An 18769-nucleotide genomic window follows, 5' to 3' on the forward strand; every position below is an offset into this window, starting at 1 on the left:
CAATGGTTAGGGCATGGGCCAGCACACTGGAGGGTCTCGGGATTGATTCCTGGTCAAGGCAGGTACCTGGGTTGCAGATTCAATACCCAGCCCTGGCTGGGGCACGTGTGGGAGGGGGCTGATTGATGTGTCTCTCTCAAATTATGTTTCTCTCCCCGCCTCCAATCTAAAAAATCAATGAAAAAATTTCCTCAGGTGAGAATGAACAAAAAATAAAATAAATGTAAGTAGGGATCAGAGTGGCTAATGCACTTGTGCATGACTGAGTAAGCCAGCGCTTGAACTCACATCTCCTCACTGCTGGTTTAAGCCTCGCTTTCTCTTTGATGTTGAATCCAGAATAAATATCAGGTCTTTGATATATCAGATGTACTTACAGAAATTACTAGCCATGACCTTCCCATCTAACTGCCTCTCCTTTGCCTGTTTGGGGAATAACCCCAAGTCCCTTTTGAGGCCACCCTTACATGGGGTCAAACCTCTCCCCCCATCTTGAGGTACCCATGCCAGTAGCCCTTATTTTATGTGGACCCACAAACCCAACTCACTGTAAATAAGCAGGTTTAATTTATTATTATTTTAAAATTTATTTTATTGATTTCAGAGAGGAAGGGAGAGGGATAGAAACATCAATGATGAGAGAGAATCATTGGCTGCCTCCAAGGAGGTTTTATTTATTTTTTTAATCTCCTAAGAATACCATTTGTCTAAAAGAAAGAGATCACAATGCAATTAATCCCCTTATTTGTCCAGATTCCTAACCTTTTCTAAGAGGCAAATTAGATTTTAGATTTTATAAAAAACACAAACTATGCAGACCCTTCTGACCTCAAAATAAACCAGAGGCAGACAAGACATTGTTCAACTTTTTTTGAGTTTATTTACTTTGAAGTAAACAGTTGGGAAAAAACCGAGTTTGGTATGAGTATTACAAAAAAGGACAAAAGATGGCAGTATAAACGCATCTCTACATTTCACCAAGGGGAAAAAAGCAAGTTCATAACTTCACAAAAACACAGTTCAACTTTACAAACAATCCCAAGCTCAGAGTTGAAGAAAGGCAAATACTTAAGGCAACGCAAAGCCTTGCATCCCATCCCTCTCCTAACGAACATGAGCAATCTGCGAAAGGCTTCCTAATCCACCTCCTCGATGGTGGGGCCAGAGCCAGAACCCCCTTTGGGGGCCTGAGCCCCAAAGCCAGCAGCTCCCGGGCCTCCCGCCCCCTGGTACAGTCCACTGATGATGGGGTTACACACCTGCTCCAGCTCCTTCCTCTTGTGCTCAAACTCCTCCTTTTCCGCCAGCGTGTTGGAGTCCAGCCAGGAAATCACCTCCTGGCACTTGTCCAGCACCTTCTTCTTGTCGGCCTCGCTGATCTTGCCTTTGAGGCCCTCGTCCTCCACGGCGCTCTTCATGTTGAAGGCATAGGACTCCAGGGCGTTCTTGGCAGACACCCTCTCGCGCTGGACCTCGTCCTCGGCTTTGTACCTCTCAGCCTCCTGCACCATGCGCTCGATGTCCTCCTTGCTCAGGCGGCCCTTGTCATTGGTGATGGTGATCTTGTTGGCCTTGCCGGTGCTCTTGTCCATGGCTGTGACGTTCAGGATGCCATTGGCGTCGATGTCGAAGGTCACCTCGATCTGGGGCACGCCCCTGGGGGCCGGTGGGATGCCGCTCAGCTCGAAGCGCCCCAGCAGGTTGTTGTCCCTGGTCATGGCCCTCTCGCCCTCGAACACCTGGATCAGCACGCCCGGCTGGTTGTCCGAGTAGGTGGTGAAGATCTGTGTCTGCTTGGTGGGGATGGTGGAGTTGCGCTTGATCAGGGCCGTCATCACGCCCCCGGCTGTCTCCAGGCCCAGCGACAGGGGCGCCACGTCCAGCAGCAGCAGGTCCTGCACGTTCTCAGACTTGTCCCCCATCAGGATGGCTGCCTGCACTGCCGCCCCGTAGGCCACCGCCTCGTCCGGGTTGATGCTCTTGTTGAGGTCGCGCCCGTTGAAGAAGTCCTGCAGCAGCTTCTGCACCTTGGGGATGCGGGTGGAGCCCCCCACCAGCACCAGGTCGTGGATCTGGGCCTTGTCCAGCTTGGCGTCACGCAGGGCCTTCTCCACGGGCTCCAGCGTGCCCCGGAACAGGTCTGAGCACAGCTCCTCGAACCGCGCCCTGGTGATGGACGTGTAGAAGTCGATGCCCTCGAACAGGGAGTCGATCTCCAGGCTGGCCTGCGTGCTGGACGACAGGGTCCTCTTGGCCCTCTCGCAGGCGGTGCGCAGCCGCCTCACGGCCCGCTTGTTCTGGCTGATGTCCTTCTTGTGCTTGCGCTTGAACTCCTCCACGAAGTGGTTCACCAGCCTGTTGTCAAAGTCCTCCCCTCCCAGGTGGGTGTCCCCGGCCGTGGCCTTCACCTCGAAGATGCCGTCGTCGATCGTCAGGATGGACACGTCGAAGGTGCCCCCGCCCAGGTCGAAGATGAGCACGTTGCGCTCCCCCTTGCCCGTCCTGTCCAGGCCGTAGGCGATGGCGGCGGCCGTGGGCTCGTTGATGATCCTCAGCACGTTCAGGCCCGCGATCACCCCCGCGTCCTTGGTGGCCTGGCGCTGCGAGTCGTTGAAGTAGGCCGGCACGGTGATCACCGCGTTGGTCACCGCGTAGCCCAGGTACGCCTCGGCGATCTCCTTCATCTTGGTCAGCACCATGGACGAGATCTCCTCGGGGAAGAACGCCTTGGTCTCCCCTTTGTAGCTCACCTGCACCTTGGGCTTGTCCCCGTCGCTGATCACCTGGAAAGGCCAGTGCTTCATGTCCGACTGCACCACCGCGTCGCCGAACTTGCGGCCGATCAGCCGCTTGGCGTCGAACACGGTGTTCTGCGGGTTCAGCGCCACCTGGTTCTTGGCCGCGTCCCCGATGAGCCGCTCGGTGTCGGTGAAGGCCACGTAGCTGGGGGTGGTGCGGTTGCCCTGGTCGTTGGCGATGATCTCCACCTTGCCGTGCTGGAACACGCCCACGCACGAGTACGTGGTGCCCAGGTCGATGCCGATGGCCGTGGTTTTAGCCATGCCGGCGCCCTGCTCCCTCGCCGCGCGCTGCGGTCCGGGCCTTTCAGAAGCGGCGGTCCCGGTCGGGTCGGCGACGGGAACCAGAAGCTCGGTCTGTTCCGAAGCGGGAGCCTGAGCGCGGGCGGCGGGCGGCGGGCGGCGGTCTGCGGAGGCCGGTCCTCGGGGCTGCGGGACGGCGGAGGGCGGGGTGGCGACCAGCGGCGGGGAGGGCGCGGAGCTGGCAGGTCGGGGCGGGCTCGCTGCGGCGGCGCGGCGGGCGCTGGGCTTATAGTTCCCCGCCGAGCCCCGCCCTCCCCGTCCGCTCGCCCAATCCGCGGGCTGGGCCGGGCGGCGGGTCGGGAACATTCCAGGGGGTTCCCCGCGCGCCCTGCCCCCGGGCTCCCTCGGCCCAATCAGCGTCCTGGGTGCCGCCCCCTCAGAACTCTCCAGATGCTTCTGGGGCTTGCTGGGCTGGCGCAGTTATGGGGCGGAGGGGGGTTGGGGGGGAGAGGCGGAGCGGATGGGAGTGAGGGGCCCGGGGAAGGGGGGGCGGAGGGGGGGCCGGGGGTGGCAGTGATGACGTTGGGAAGGGGCGGGAGCGGGTGGAGGCGTTGACGCGGCCCCCCGCAGTCGCGTTACAATGGAAAGGCGGCCTCTGACCTCACGGTTGGTGTGGAAGCGGGATGAGCGGACTGAAGCCGCTCAAAGCTTTGGGGCGGGCGGGCGGGTGGGGGGTGGGGGACACCGGCTGCGCACCATCGATGTTGAGGGAGTTCCCACCGACTGGGGCTTCGCAGTCCGAACGTTACCAAACTGGAGCGAAGGCGACGGGAGAACAGGTGACCCGGGAGGGCTGGGGTAACGGGTGGGTCCTGGTCTGGGGAGTCCTGGAACGCCCTCAAGTCTGAGGTGTGGGGTGTTGTCAGCCGCGGGAGGGGGTCCTTTGAGGAGCTCGGGGCGCGGGATGGTCACGGCCGCTAGGAAGGGGCGGAGGAGCTGGTCTGTTACTGTCCCTAGAGAGCAGGATTGTTTCAGGTAAAAGGTTGGACATAGAGGCTGCCTGGAGCCGCCACCTCCCCTGACTTACTCCCACAAATCCCCAGTGAGGGGAGAGGAGCCCAGGGAGGCAGAAACCCCAGTGCGGTGATTACTGTGTCTGCAGAGACCAGGAGGTAGAATAGTCCTAGTCCAGCAGGCGTCACCCTCAGAATAAATACAGCAGAGACAGAGGACAGGGCAATTGCCTCAGGACCTGTGAAAATTGAAAACAGTGACACCCACTGCCTTCCCACGAAGAATGCTTTTGTCTGTCTCTCCAAAAATCATGGAAGCCCTGGCTGGTTTGGCTGAGTGGAGAGAGCATCGGCCTGCGGACTGAAGGGTCCTGGGTTCGATTCAGGTCAAGGGCACATGCCCAGGTTGCAGGCTCCATCCCCACTAGGGGGTGTGCAGGAGGCAGCGGACCAATGATTCTCTCATCATTGATGTTTCTATCTCTCTCTCCCTTCCTTTCTGAAATCAATAAACATATTTTTTAAAAAAGCATGGGAGATTGTCTGGAAGAGATTTTAAAAATATATATTTTATTGATTTTTTTACAGAGAGGAAGGGAGAGGGATAGAGTTAGAAACATCGATCAGCTGCCTCCTGCACACCCCCCACTGGGGATGTGCCTGCAACCAAGGCACATGCCCCTGACTGGAATCGAACCCAGGACCCTTGAGTCCGCAGGCCGATGCTCTATCCACTGAGCCAAACCAGTTAGGGCTGGAAGAGATATTTGTACACATACACACACACACACACACACACACACACACACAAATACTTGTACCCGGGGTTCATGACAGCATTATTCACAGTAGCCATGAGGTAGAAGCAGCCCAAGAGTCCCCGGAGGGAGTAAATGAATAAAATGTGGATATATAATGCAATATTCAGCCTTAAGAAGGAAGGAAAATCAGACACATGCTATAACATAGACGAACTTATATTGAGTGAAATAAGCCAGTCACAAAAAGAGAAATAGTGTATAATTCCACTAACATGCTATCCAAAGTAGTTGAATTCAGACACAGGAAGTGGTGATTTCGGGAATTGGGAATTTCCTGTGTTTGGGCTATACAGTTCTTTCCGGGCTGCTTTGTAGCAATTTGAGAGTTTTGAGCATCACCTTCTGCTTGAACTCTTTGGGGACAGAATCTAGGAGGAACTTGAGGCTGAGATTAGACTTCCAATGGACTCACCAGAGCAGCTCAACCCACCCTCGGCGGGGGAGTTTTCTCAGATGCCCGATGAAGAAGATTCAGCTGGCACGCAGGCTGTCTCAAAAGTGCTAGCAAAGAACCTTAGTGACTTCACTCTCAACGCTAGTACTACATTCCTTTCCGCCAACACGTTCGCCCCAACACCAGGACACAGAAAAAACTTCAAGGGGTTTGGGCTGGGGCTGAGTTAAGGCACGAGGAGATGTGGCGTGAAGACAGTGGCAAGGGTTCGGAAAGAAATGAAAGAAAGGTTGTGATTAAGGATGACAAGGATTGAGGCTATTATATACCACGTATCTGAATCAATCAGGAGGCCCAAGATTTAAATGTAGCTGTAGCTATTGACTATTACATGGAGATCCTTCTAATGGTATTATCATTGAGAATTATGACATGAAGTCAATTTAGGTATACACCTTATTCTTGTACGTATTTGAATTGTAACAAATATTTTGATGTGCTGTTTCAATTTTTAGTAGCAAATGTGTGTAGAGGGCATCTTATTAAAATTTTGAGGCATAGCTAAAAAAAAAAAAGAAAGTGGTGATTTCTAGGAGCTGGTGGGAGTAGGGGATGGTAAGCTGTTTAATGGACATAGAATTTCAGTTTTTGCAAGATAAAGAGTTCTGGCGATTGGTTGGACAACAATGTGCATGAACTTATTACTGAACTGTACACCTAGAAATGGTTCAAATGGTAAATTGCATTAATGTGTATTTTAGCACAATTAAAAATAATACACAGACTAAAGAAGTACTCTCCCAAGACTTTATCTCACTTTTTCTCAACAGGCCTCGGAAAACCATGGCTGCTGCTAAGGGAATGGCCATCGGCATCGACCTGGGCACCACGTACTCGTGCGTGGGCGTGTTCCAGCACGGCAAGGTGGAGATCATCGCCAACGACCAGGGCAACCGCACCACCCCCAGCTACGTGGCCTTCACCGACACCGAGCGGCTCATCGGGGATGCGGCCAAGAACCAGGTAGCCATGAATCCTCAGAACACTGTCTTTGATGCCAAACGCCTGATTGGCAGAAAATTTAATGATCCTGTAGTACAATCAGATATGAAACTATGGCCTTTTCAAGTAATCAGTGAAGGAAGCAAGCCCAAAGTATTGGTATCCTACAAAGGGGAGAAAAAGGCTTTCTACCCTGAAGAAATCTCCTCTATGGTGCTGACTAAGATGAAGGAGACTGCTGAGGCTTTTTTGGGCCATCCCATCAGCAACGCTGTGATCACTGTGCCAGCCTATTTCAATGACTCTCAACGCCAGGCCACCAAGGATGCAGGCGTGATTGCAGGTCTCAATGTGCTAAGAATTATCAATGAACCAACAGCTGCTGCCATTGCCTATGGCTTAGATAAAGCAGGTCAGGGCGAGCGACAGGTCCTGATCTTTGATCTGGGTGGGGGCACATTTGACGTGTCCATCCTGACCATAGATGATGGGATTTTTGAGGTGAAGGCCACGGCCGGGGACACCCACCTGGGAGGGGAGGACTTTGACAACAGGCTGGTGAACCACTTCGTGGAGGAGTTCAAGCGCAAGCACAAGAAGGACATCAGCCAGAACAAGCGAGCCGTGAGGCGGCTGCGCACCGCCTGCGAGAGGGCCAAGAGGACCCTGTCGTCCAGCACACAGGCCAACTTGGAAATTGATTCACTTTATGAAGGCATCGACTTCTACACGTCCATCACTAGAGCCCGGTTTGAGGAGCTGTGTGCAGACCTCTTTAGGGGCACGCTGGAGCCCGTGGAGAAGGCTCTTCGGGATGCCAAGATAGATAAGGCGAAAATCCATGACATTGTTTTAGTGGGGGGCTCCACCCGCATCCCCAAGGTGCAGAAGCTGCTGCAGGACTACTTTAATGGCCGTGACCTCAACAAGAGCATCAACCCGGACGAGGCGGTGGCCTACGGGGCGGCAGTGCAGGCAGCCATCCTGATGGGGGACAAGTCTGAGAACGTGCAGGACCTGCTGCTGCTGGACGTGGCGCCCCTGTCGCTGGGCCTGGAGACAGCCGGGGGCGTGATGACTGTCCTGATCAAGCGCAACTCCACCATCCCCACCAAGCAGACACAGATCTTCACCACCTACTCGGACAACCAGCCGGGCGTGCTGATCCAGGTGTTCGAGGGCGAGAGGGCCATGACCAGGGACAACAACCTGCTGGGTCGCTTTGACCTGACTGGAATCCCTCCTGCACCCAGGGGAGTTCCTCAGATTGAAGTGACTTTTGACATCGACGCCAATGGCATCCTGAATGTCACAGCCACGGACAAGAGCACCGGCAAGGCCAACAAGATCACCATCACCAATGACAAGGGCCGCCTGAGCAAGGAGGACATCGAGCGCATGGTTCTGGATGCTGAGAAATATAAAGCTGAAGATGAGATCCAGAGAGAGAAAATTGCTGCAAAAAATGCCTTAGAATCCTATGCTTTTAACATGAAGAGTGCTGTGAGTGATGAAGGCTTGAAGGGTAAGATTAGTGAGTCTGATAAAAAGAAAATTCTGGATAAATGCAATGAGGTTCTTTCGTGGCTGGAGGCCAATCAACTGGCTGAGAAAGATGAGTTTGATCATAAGAGAAAGGAACTGGAGCAAGTGTGTAACCCAGTCATTACAAAACTCTATCAGGAGGGATGCACTGGGCCTACCTGTGGAACTGGGTACACACCTGGGAGGGCTGCCACAGGCCCCACCATTGAAGAAGTAGATTAATCTTATCTGGAGCTGGAGGGTCCTAGGGTGAATTTGTTCCCTTCATCTTCAAACATTGTTATGACTTTTGAATTGACTGGACCTGAACCTAAGTTACCATCATTTTGGAATTCTAATGGAGGAGTCTCATGTGCCATCTTTTCACATTCCAATGTCCCATTTCTGACTTTGGAATCAGACTCTTAGGAAAACTAGGCCCTTCTCTGAACCATTTGATGAATCTGTCTGTTATTTAGTTCCAGCCTCACCAACTTTCTTCTTCCTGTGTGGATGGTTATTTGTCGCTCAGTAAATTTGTTCCTGAAATAAATTTCTTCTGGTATCATTAGACTGTGAGTGTATCTTGAAAAGAAAAGGAAAGTTCATGGAGAGAGCATGTGTGGTCTGATTGTGAGCTAATTGTGAACGATTAAGTTGGTAAGGACAAAGTATTTGACATTTCATGAGCTAATTGTTTCAAGCAGGAAGATGCCTTACCCATCAGGCACTTTCAGCCCCAGCTGGAGCAGTTGCTAACTGATTACTACTTATATTCAATGATAGACTAGGGTCAGTGGTTCTCAACCTTCCTAATGCCGCGACCCTTTAATACAGTTCCTCATGTTGTGGTGACCCCCAACCATAAAATTATTTTCGTTGCTACTTCATAACTGTAATTTTGCTACTGTTATGAATCGTGATGTAAATATCTGATATGCAGGATGTATTTTCATTGTTGGTGACCCACAGGTTGAGAACCGCTGGACTAGGTGCTTAGGGTTGAGCTGCTGGGGTTAGGCGCGGGCAGCCAAACTTCTCTTACCTACAGGTGGGGTCTAGATCCAGTGTCTGTTCACTCAGAGTCCATTATTACATTTTTTTTTAAATTTGTTTTTGTTGCTTTTAGAGAGAGAAGGAGAGGGAGAGGAAACATTGACCAGCTGCCTCCTGCGCGCCCCCTACCCGGGATCAAGCTGCAACCAGGGCCTGTGCCCTGATGGGGAATCAAACCAATGACTTCTAAGAGCATAGGCTGATGCTCAACCAACAGAGCCACCCCGGCCAGGGCTGCTAGTATATCTTTTATGTGTATAAAACATTTCTACGACACACTCCTGACAAATGAGTACTTTTGTGCAAGATGAGAAATGGAGGATTTAGTATGGACTTATTCCTTGAAAAAATATTTTCACCTATTATGTCATATCATTTATTTATAAAAATGTTGGGGACATGGGCATAGAAATATGTGTAACTACGTTTGTAACCCTTTGTATTTGAGGGGGCATATTTGGATGTGAAAGATTGTTACCAAACTGAAGGGGTTTTCGCCACTTGAGGTGCTCTGTCACAGGGTAGTTTTACTTGCAGCAAATCAAGGAGATGGGATTCATATCCAAAGCTCTGTCCCCTGCAGTGGTTCTCAACCTTCCTAATGCTGCCCCTTTAATACAGTTCCTCATGCTGTGGTGACCCCCAACCATAAAATTATTTTCGTTGCTACTTCATAACTGTAATGTTGCTACTATTATGAATCGTAATGTAAATATCTGATATGCAGGATGTATTTTCATTGTTCTCAAGGTTGAGAACCGCTGCAAGGAAGCTTAGTCATTGCTTATGTACACTATTGGGTCAATTACATGTTGGTTTCTTCTCTGCAGTTGGCATTTATAGGGTTGAGTTTCCTGTCCTCTTATCCTGCTCACTGCTGCATCGGCAGAATGCTGCTATATGTTGGCATTTAGCTGGAAATAGCATTTAGAACTGTCCAGGCCTTAGGACCCTTGTCCTAGCTAACAATGAGGATGGCTATGTCCATCCTCCAGGCAGTCTGCTTAGTTTCACTCAGCCCATCACAGGACAGCCCCGGGCAAAAGTGTGTAAGAAGTGTGGCCTGAGATGGGTCCTTGAGAGAAATATGTTTATTGGGAGGGAGCCTTTAATAAAACCAAGATTCGTGCTCAGGCTTCTGATCTTGGGGGACTCAACATGTCTTTTTCTTCTAATCTTCACCGGAGGATATTTTTCCATTGATTTTTAGAGAGTGGGAGAGGGAAAGAGCAATATCAATGTGAGAGAAACACATGGATTGGTTGCCCCCTGCAGGAGCCTGACCAGGGCCTGTCCGGGAGGAACCTGAAACCGAAGTACGCCCTTGACTGGAATCTTTTGGTCCACAGGCCTCCGCTCTATCCACTGAGCCAAACAGGCAGGGCAGCTCAACATTCCTTTTAATTTTTAAGGAAGTGTAGCATATATAGAAAGTGTACAAATTCTGAAGTCCCACCAACTCCCCAGCAGCTTTCAATAGGAAGTGTCTGCAGGGAGGAGCTCAGGGAGAAGCTTCATCCCACCCGGCGGCCCCGCCTGCGCAGTGGCGCCCGCGGCGGAGGCTGTCGGGAGGCAGGAAGCGCCGCCCCGCCCTCTGGCCCCTCCCCCGAGCCCTTCCTCGCGGATCCCCGTGCTGGCAGGCGCCCCGCCTCTGCACCCCGAGCTCCCCGCGGCGCTCCCGCCCCGCCCCGCGCCGCCCCAGGGGCCGCCCCGCGCTCGGTTCCCGCCTGGCCTCTGGCCCGCGGCACCAGGCCCTCGCTTTCCCGGTCCGGCCGGCAGCCCGCCGCGCGAGCACCATGGTAGGGACTGTGACGTCACAAGGAGGCGCCCCCGGGGAGAGCGCGCGGGTCGGTCGGTTGGGGTCGGGGTGGGGGTCCCGGCCGCGTCGGGGATTCCCTCCGCCCTTAGTTCCTGCACCTCAAGTTCCCCGAGAAGACATCTGGGAGCACAGGGCTTTTTTCCCTTTTAAGGGAAAATTTAAGAGCCCGCGGGAGAGGGGAAGTCAGACCTCAAGGAGCAGGTCCTCGACGGAGCCCAGGCTTGGGGGGGAGGGTTCCTCGTGGGGCCGGGGGGGAGGGCCCCGGGGAGGGGCGGACTGAGCGAGCCGGGAGCTCGGGGCCCGGGTCGGTGAAGAGCGCGCGGCCTTTGGGCTCAGGCTGCCCGCCCGCGCCCCGCACGCTCTCGGTGGAGGCTGAGACCTGCGCGGGGAGGCGGGTCGGACCCGGCGGAGCGAAGGCCGCTCCCCGCCTGTCTCTTCCCGGTGACGGTTTCCCCTCTCGCCCAGTAGCTCTTCTACTCCTTCTTCAAGTCCCTTGTGGGCAAGGATGTGGTCGTGGAACTCAAGAATGACCTGAGGTAGGTTCCTTTTCAGCAAGTCTGTAGGGGGTGGATGTGCCCAGAGCCCTGAGACCTATTTGTTTATTTATAAATAAATTTTTATTGATTTCAGAGAGGAAGGGAGAGGGAGAGATAGGAACATCAATGACAAGAGAGAATCATTGATCGGCTGCCTCCTGCACGCCCCCCACTGGCGATGGAGCCTGCAACCCGGGCCGGTGCCCTGACCGGGAATCGAACCATGACCTCCTGGTTCATAGGTCAGTGCTCAACCACTGAGCCCCACCGGCTGGCCCTGAAACCTCTTTTAATTGAACAAGTGTTATTTGAGGGCTGGGTAAGGTGGGAGAGATAAAGAAATAAATGACTTGTGCCTTAAGCCGACAGATTAGCCGTGGAGTTGTTTCTTGTATTTGAAAAAAATACAGCCGAAACCGGTTTGGCTCAGTGGATAGAGCGTTGGCCTGGTCCCAGGTTCGATTCCGGTCGGGGGCATGTGCCTGGGTTGCGGGCACATCCCCAGTGGGGGATGTGCAGGAGGCAGCTGATCGATGTTTCTCCCTCATCGATGTTTCTAACTCACTATCTCTCTCCCTTCCTCTCTGTAGAAGGATCAATAAAATATATTTTAAAAAATACAAAGAAATACATATCCTCTATATAAAGAGTTAGAACAGAGGTCAGGGAGTGAAGCCATCACCATTTTTCCTGATTAAATTATATACTCCTTTGACCCAACTTCTAGAAATGTAAGAGTCAGTTCCACAAGCATAGATGTAGGTACAAAGACATTTGTAAGTTTTCTTTGCAGTAACCAAAAATGGAAAACAAACAGCTATCAATAGGGACTGGGTTAAACTGTGGGCTTCCATGTTCCACAGCGGTCACACCGGAATGACGTGTTGATGTGGAAGGTTGTTGCAAGATAGTGTACGTGGCATAATCTCCCCTTTGCTAAAGAAGATGTAAAGGGTAAACAGGAGACCAGTGCCTTCTATCTGTATTGCTTTTCCAGCCCTTACTCCTTATATCGTAACTCCTAATCATCCTTCAGAATTTGGGATTCAGTGCTGTATCCTTGGACTTTTCCTGGTCTTTCTAGCCAAGTAGGTCCTTCTACCAGAGTCTAATTTTCTTCGTAGTGGGTGCTTCTCAAATTGTGATCTCAGAAAAATACGTTTACTGTTTATGGCCTGTCCTTCAGGCAGGGCCCAGGACCCCGTTTAAGCTCACCATTGAGCCTGGTATATAGTAGGAGTAATAAATGTGTGCGGAAGTAAAGCAGCTAACATTTGAGAACCTCCTATTGACTAAGCCAGGGGTGGGCAAACTTTTTGACTCGAGGGCCACAATGGGTTCTTAAACTGGACCAGAGGGCCGGAACAAAAGCATGGATGGAGTGTTTGTGTGAACTAATATAAATTCAAAGTAAACATTACATAAAAGGGTATGGTCTTTTTTTTTTTAGTTTTATTCATTTCAAACGGGCCAGATCCGGCCCTCGGGCCGTAGTTTGCCCACGGCTGGACTAGGCACTCTTCTGCATACACTTAACTCATTGCATTCTCATAACACCCCTGTGACATATACCGCTGTTGCTGCTTTACATGTGAGGAAATGGAAGCTTGGATAGGTTAAGAAACTTGCTCAAGTCTATGCAATTAGTAAATGACAGCCAGAATGGAAATCAATTCTGTCTGGATTATCTTATTATTATTTTTTTATTAGTGCAAGAGAAAGGGGGAGAGAAACAACAATTTGTTGTTCCACTTATGTATGCATTCATTGGTTGATTCTTGTGTGTGCCCTGTTGGGGGATCAAACCTGAAACCTTGACGTATCAGGACGGTGCTCTACCAACTGAGCTGTCCAGCCAGGGCTTTTTAAAAAAGTTATAAACAGGATCATATTCTCTATGCAGTTTTGAAACTTGCTTTTCACTTAGCAGATGTGGATATTTCTCATCAGTAAAGGTGATCTTTAACTTTCTTAATGTCTGCATGGCATCTTTGTTAACCAAGATCTTGCTGTTGGACAGTTAGGCGGTTTCCAATTCTTTAAAAAAATATTTTAAAAATAGGTTTTTATTTCCTAGCCAGTTTGGCTCAGTGGATAGAGCGTTGACCCATGGACTGAAGGGCCCCCAGGCTCGATTCTGGTCAAGGGCATGTACCTTGGTTGCGGGCTCAATTCCCAGCCCTGGTTGGGGCACGTGAGGGAGGCAACCTATCGATGTGTCTCTCTCACATTGATGTTTCTCTCTCTCTTTGTCTTTCCCCTTCCCTTCCACCTTCTCTAAAAGTCAATGGAGCCAAAACCGTTTTGGCTCAGTGGATAGAGCATCGGCCTGCGGACTGAAGGGTCCCAGGTTCGATTCCGGTCAAGGGCATGTACTTGGGTTGCGGGCACATCCCCAGTGGGAGATGTGCAGGAGGCAGCTGATCGATGTTTCTCTCTCATCGATGTTTTTAACTCTCTATCTCTCTCCCTTCCTCTCTGTAAAAAATCAATAAAATATATTTTTAAAAAAAGTTTAAAAATAAATAAATAAATAAAAGTCAATGGAAAAATTTCCTCGGGTGAGGTTAAAAAGTGTTTGTATTGATTTTAGAGAGAGAGGAAGGGAGAGGGATGGAGATAAAACATCGATGAAAGAGAAACATCAATATTGATAGGCTGCCTCTGCACAGCCCCCCCATCTGGGACTGAGACCGAAACCTGGGCATGTGCTCTGACCAGGAATTGAACCGGTGACCTCTTGGTCCACAGATTGACACTCATCCACTGAGCCACACTAGCTGGGCGGTTTCCAACTGTGGATGATTCTCATCATTGATGTTTCCCTTTCCCTTTCTGAAATCTATGAAAATATATTAAAAAAAACCAATGGAGAAAATATCCTCAGGTGAAGATAAAAAAATAAATCAATAAAAACATATCCTTAGGTAAAGATTTTAAAAACAATAATTAAAAAGTGATACCTATTACCTGATTGTCCTTTAGAAAGTTTAAATCAATGTATTCTCTCCCAGCAGTGTCTTCCACATTTCTATGAGATAATTGCTTAATGGGAGAAACATTGACATGGCAGAGAGTGGTGAGGAGAGGGACTTCTACATCAGAGATTTCATTTATGATATGGGCAATGCATATGGTACTGATGGCATTGAGATGAGGGCTGTATAGAGAGACAGTGTGGGAGCCCATACCAACCCTAGGCAATTCTGTGAGATGACTTGTTTTTATTTTCCTCTTTTCTCCTCCCTGGGTCTTACACATGAACGTTCTAGCTCCAGGTCCTAAAGCAAGGACTGTAAGATTTGAAGGAATTCCATGGGATTGGGAGAAGAGCTTTCTCTCAGGCTTGTTATCAGACCACTTTTGTGCCAGATGTCTCGCTCTCAATGAACTGAGTGAATAATACCACCTCATACAATTCCTGGAAGTTACTCACCGCTGCACATGGTGGTAAAGTGCTATCAAAGGCTGTTCAACAGCCAGGGATGTGGCAAAAGCACCACCGAGGCAGCAGGCCTCAGACATTGGATTTCAAAGACTTAGAATTTTACAAAAATAGGGTCCAGCAGAGAACTGCCAACTTTATTTTTGGCAAGATAAGGACATTTTTAAAAACTGCCATTTATTAGAATAATTTCATTTTAAAAATTTAATACCAAAAAAATAGTAAGGACAATCAAAGAACAGCTATTTTTTAGTCCTGGCCAGGTAACTCAGTTGGTTAGAGCTTCATCCCCATATATGAGGTTGCAAGTTCGATCCATGGTCAGGACACATACGAGAATTAACCAATGAATGCATAAATAAGTTGATTTAAAACAAAAAAATTGGCCCTGACCGGTTTGGCTCAGTGGATAGAGCGTCAGCCTGTGGACTGAAGGGTCCCAGGTTCGATTCCAGTCAAAGGCATGTACCTTGGTTGCGGGCGCATCACCAGTTGGGAGTGTGCGGGAGGCAGCTGATCGATGTTTCTCTCTCATTGATGTTTCTAGGTCTCTATCCCTCTCCCTTCCTCTCTGTAAAAAATCAATAAAATATATTTAAAAAAAAAATTGATGTTTCACCTGGCCTGTGTGGCTCAGTGGTTGAGCATTCACCCATGAATCAGGAGGTCACAGTTCAATTCTCTGTCAGGGAACAAGCCTGGGTTTTGGGCTTAATTCCCAGTAGGGGGCATGCGGGAGGCAGCCAATCAATCAGTGATCCTCCTATTATTGACTAGAGGCCCGGTGCACAAAAATTTGTGCACTGGGGGTGGGGGGGGTCCCTCAGCCCAGCCTGTGCCCTCTCGCAGTCTGGGACCCCGCGGGGGATGACCACCTGCTGGCTTAGGCCTGCTCCCTGGGGGTTGGGCCTAAGCTGGCAGTCAGACATCCCTCTGGCAGCCCGGCAGCCCTCGGGGATGTCCATTTGCCAGCAGGGAGCAGACCTAAGCTGCAGTCGGACATCCTTAGTGCTGCTGAGGAGGCAGGAGAGGCTCCCACCACCACCACTGTACTGGCAGCCATCAGCCTGGTTTGTGGCTGAGCAAAGCTCCCCCATGTGGGAGCGCACTGACCACCAGAGGGCAGCTCCTGCATTGAGCGTCTGCCCCCTGGTTGTCAGTGTGTGTCATAGTGACCAGTCATTCCCAGTCTTTCTGCTGTTAGGGTCAGTTTGCATATTACCCTTTTACTATATAGGATAGAGGCCTGGTGCACGGGTGGGGGCCGGCTGGTTTGCCCTGAAGGGTGTCCCGGATCAGGGTGGGGGTCCCGCTTGGGTGCCTGGCCAGCCTGGATGATGGGCTGATGGCTGTTTGCAGCTGGTCACACCCCCTTCAGGGTGGGGGTCCCCACTGGGGTGCCTGGCCAGTCCTGGTGAGGGGCTTCCAGCCTCTCCTTTTTTTCTTTTATTCTGGGATTTATTTACCTTCTATAATTGAAACTTTGTTGCCATCACTGGAGTTGAGAGCGGGCTCCTGCTTGTTCCAGCTCTGAGGCCATGGCCAGCTGAAAGCAGGTATCTCGGGTTTGTGTAGCTTCTATAATTGAAACTTTGTTGCTTTTGGAGCTCAGAACCGGCCCCGGCAGGTGGGGAACCTTGGCTTCCTCCATCACTGGAGCAAGCAAGCATCCTGCTCGCTTCAGCTGTGTGGCTGCCGGCCACCATCTTAGTTGGCAGTTAATTTGCATATCTCGCTGATTAGCCAATGGGAAACATAGCAAAGGTACGGTCAATTACCCTTTTTGTCTTTTATTAGATAGGATGTTTCTATCCCTCTCCCTTCCTCTCTCTGAAATCAATAAAAACATATTTTTTTAAAAAAATCGATGTCTTTGCTCTAGCCGGTTTGGCTCAGTGGAGAGAGCGTCAGCCTGTGGACTGAAGGGTCCCAGGTTTGATTCCAGTTGAGGGCTTGATCCCCAGTAGGGGGTGTGCAGGAGGCAGCTGATCAATGATTCTCATCGTTGATGTTTCTATCTCTCCTTCTTTCCTCTCTGAAATCAATAAAGAAAGTTTTTTAAATTTATGTTTTTTCCCCTTCCTCTAAAATAAATTTTAAAGTTATTTTTAGGGGGAAAAATTGACAACCTTCAGCATACAACATACACAATACTACTAGCCTGTGTTTCCTCTTTTGTCATGGACTCCTGACACCTTTGAGCACACGTCAGTGTTTGAGAACCAGTGGTTCTAAGGAACTTAGAATCTGGTGATGACACACAGAACAGTTAGGATGAGGGTGGCCAGGTTGGAGGGTGGCCAGATTTAGGTATAAAGTAATAGGTAGGACCTTGGTTTGTAGAAATCAAACTAGAAAGAGAATTACAGAAATGTTAGACATCAGCAAACGGTAAGGATTTATGGGATATGCAGGGGAGAGATACAATTCATGGGATTTGAAGTTGTGAGACTTAGGAAAGAAGATGAACACCATCTGATAAATTTTAAAAGTTGGGAGAGAGAGCATTCCTCACATTTCAGGGTTACGAAGCATTGGGGAAGGGAGAGGGCATCTCTTGTCCCTTCAAGAGCAATGCTTTATCTATTTTATATGTGGGGCTCTGGTTCCAAATCCATACATGAAAACAGCTGATGGTCTGGGGTCAGACAGAATCCTTGTTTGTTCTAAAATTGGGCAAGCTACACAACCTCTCTGAGCCCCTGGATGGTAATAGCTACTTGGTAAAGTTGCTAAAGATTATAAATGTGGCTGTAAAAATTATAGATGCTGTACAGAATACAGGAGAAATATAAGATGGTAGCTCTCATATCAAGAGTGGATTGGTGTAGGGAAAGATGTATAATCTAAACACACTTCTAGGTAGTGGAGGGGGAGAAGGCAGTCCTAATATATGGTGACAGAAGATTTGACTTTGGGTGGTGAGCACATGGTACAATATACACATCTTGTAACATAGAAACTCACACCTGAAAGCTGTATGTTCATGTTGACCAATGTCACCCCAATAAAGTTAATTAAAAAAATAACACTGTTCTGGAAAAACTGTCTTTCCTACTCTAGGGCTTAGGAATGCCCCCTTTTGGTTCCACCTATTCTGGCTTTTTCAAGTCCTCGACTTCCCCAAACCATGTTCTTAGCTCTCAAGTCACCTCTGTGTTGACTTTGGTGTAAACTAATTTGGTTCTTCCTTTCTTCTGCCCCTGACAGCATCTGTGGGACCCTCCATTCTGTGGATCAGGTGAGACAAAGCAAGAGCCCAGGACTAGTCTTGGGGAAGGAGGAGGGGAGAGCTTAAGGGTGGGGTACTTGTATCTTGTCTCTAGGGCTAATGATGGCGTTCATCTTCTTTCCTTAGTATCTCAACATCAAACTTACTGACATCAGCGTCACAGACCCTGAGAAATACCCTCACATGGTGAGTGAGGGATGGTGGAAAAGAGCAAGCACCTCTAAACACAGGAGGCCCCTGGGTCTAGAGGACATTTTTAAGAGTGTTTTCACGTTTGCCTACCTTTGTCTAGTTATCAGTGAAGAACTGCTTCATCCGGGGCTCAGTGGTCCGCTATGTGCAGTTGCCTGCAGATGAGGTGGACACGCAGCTACTACAGGATGCAGCGAGGAAGGAGGCTCTGCAGCAGAAACAGTGATGCGACGACTCCACCCCTTCCCTCTTCCATTGGTGATCCTTGACCTGGGGTCCCAGCCCAGGACCCCTCCTTCATACTTGAGATGTTGTGTTTATTGTTTTTCAATATTGAAGGCGCTTTTTTTTTTAAAGGGGGTGGGGGGGAGATGAGTAGATGAGAGAACTAATTAGTGGGGAGCAGCCATCCTCGGTGAGAAGGGAAGGTACGTTGTCTGGGGAACTGCAGTGTTCCTGGTCCCCAGCACCTGCCTTTCCTCCTTCCCCAGAGATGCTGGGAGAATCTAGATCTCTCCAGGGCGGCCGGTGACTCACTTGGGGATGGAAGGACTCTGTCCCGCATCGGGAATAAAGTGTTGGTGCACATTTCTGGTGTGTGTGTGTTTTGGAGAGGAGGCTGGAGGGGGGAAAGGGATGTTGAACTCCTCAAGCTCCTGCCCTTCATTACCCCGGCCCAGCATGGCCTGCCACC

The 18769-nt window shown here is 50.2% G+C and overlaps 3 protein-coding genes across 3 annotated transcripts; 2 read left to right on the forward strand and 1 right to left on the reverse strand.

Moving 5' to 3' along the window:
* Positions 1–699: 699 nt before the first annotated feature.
* LOC139012691 (heat shock 70 kDa protein 1) lies at positions 700–3288 on the reverse strand. The gene has a single exon (XM_070418890.1). It carries the CDS (start codon positions 3060–3062, stop codon positions 1137–1139), a length of 1926 nt encoding a protein of 641 aa, XP_070274991.1. The 5' UTR covers positions 3063–3288; the 3' UTR covers positions 700–1136.
* A 497-nt stretch (positions 3289–3785) lies between these two features.
* On the forward strand, positions 3786–8366 carry LOC139012692 (heat shock 70 kDa protein 1-like). Its single transcript, XM_070418891.1, has 2 exons — positions 3786–3880; positions 6100–8366. Exon 2 carries the CDS (start codon positions 6113–6115, stop codon positions 8036–8038), a length of 1926 nt encoding a protein of 641 aa, XP_070274992.1. The 5' UTR covers positions 3786–3880; positions 6100–6112; the 3' UTR covers positions 8039–8366.
* A 2091-nt stretch (positions 8367–10457) lies between these two features.
* Positions 10458–18663, forward strand: LSM2 (LSM2 homolog, U6 small nuclear RNA and mRNA degradation associated). The gene is made up of 5 exons (XM_070418892.1): positions 10458–10650; positions 11139–11206; positions 17862–17892; positions 18010–18069; positions 18176–18663. The coding sequence occupies exons 1-5, from the start codon at positions 10648–10650 to the stop codon at positions 18299–18301; spliced, it is 288 nt and encodes a 95-aa protein (XP_070274993.1). The 5' UTR covers positions 10458–10647; the 3' UTR covers positions 18302–18663.
* Positions 18664–18769: the final 106 nt, after the last annotated feature.

This window comes from Myotis yumanensis, unplaced genomic scaffold, assembly GCF_028538775.1.
Source record: "Myotis yumanensis isolate MYYU_CA2020_CCGP unplaced genomic scaffold, mMyoYum1.0.hap1 SCAF_6, whole genome shotgun sequence".
NCBI lineage: Eukaryota > Metazoa > Chordata > Mammalia > Chiroptera > Vespertilionidae > Myotis > Myotis yumanensis.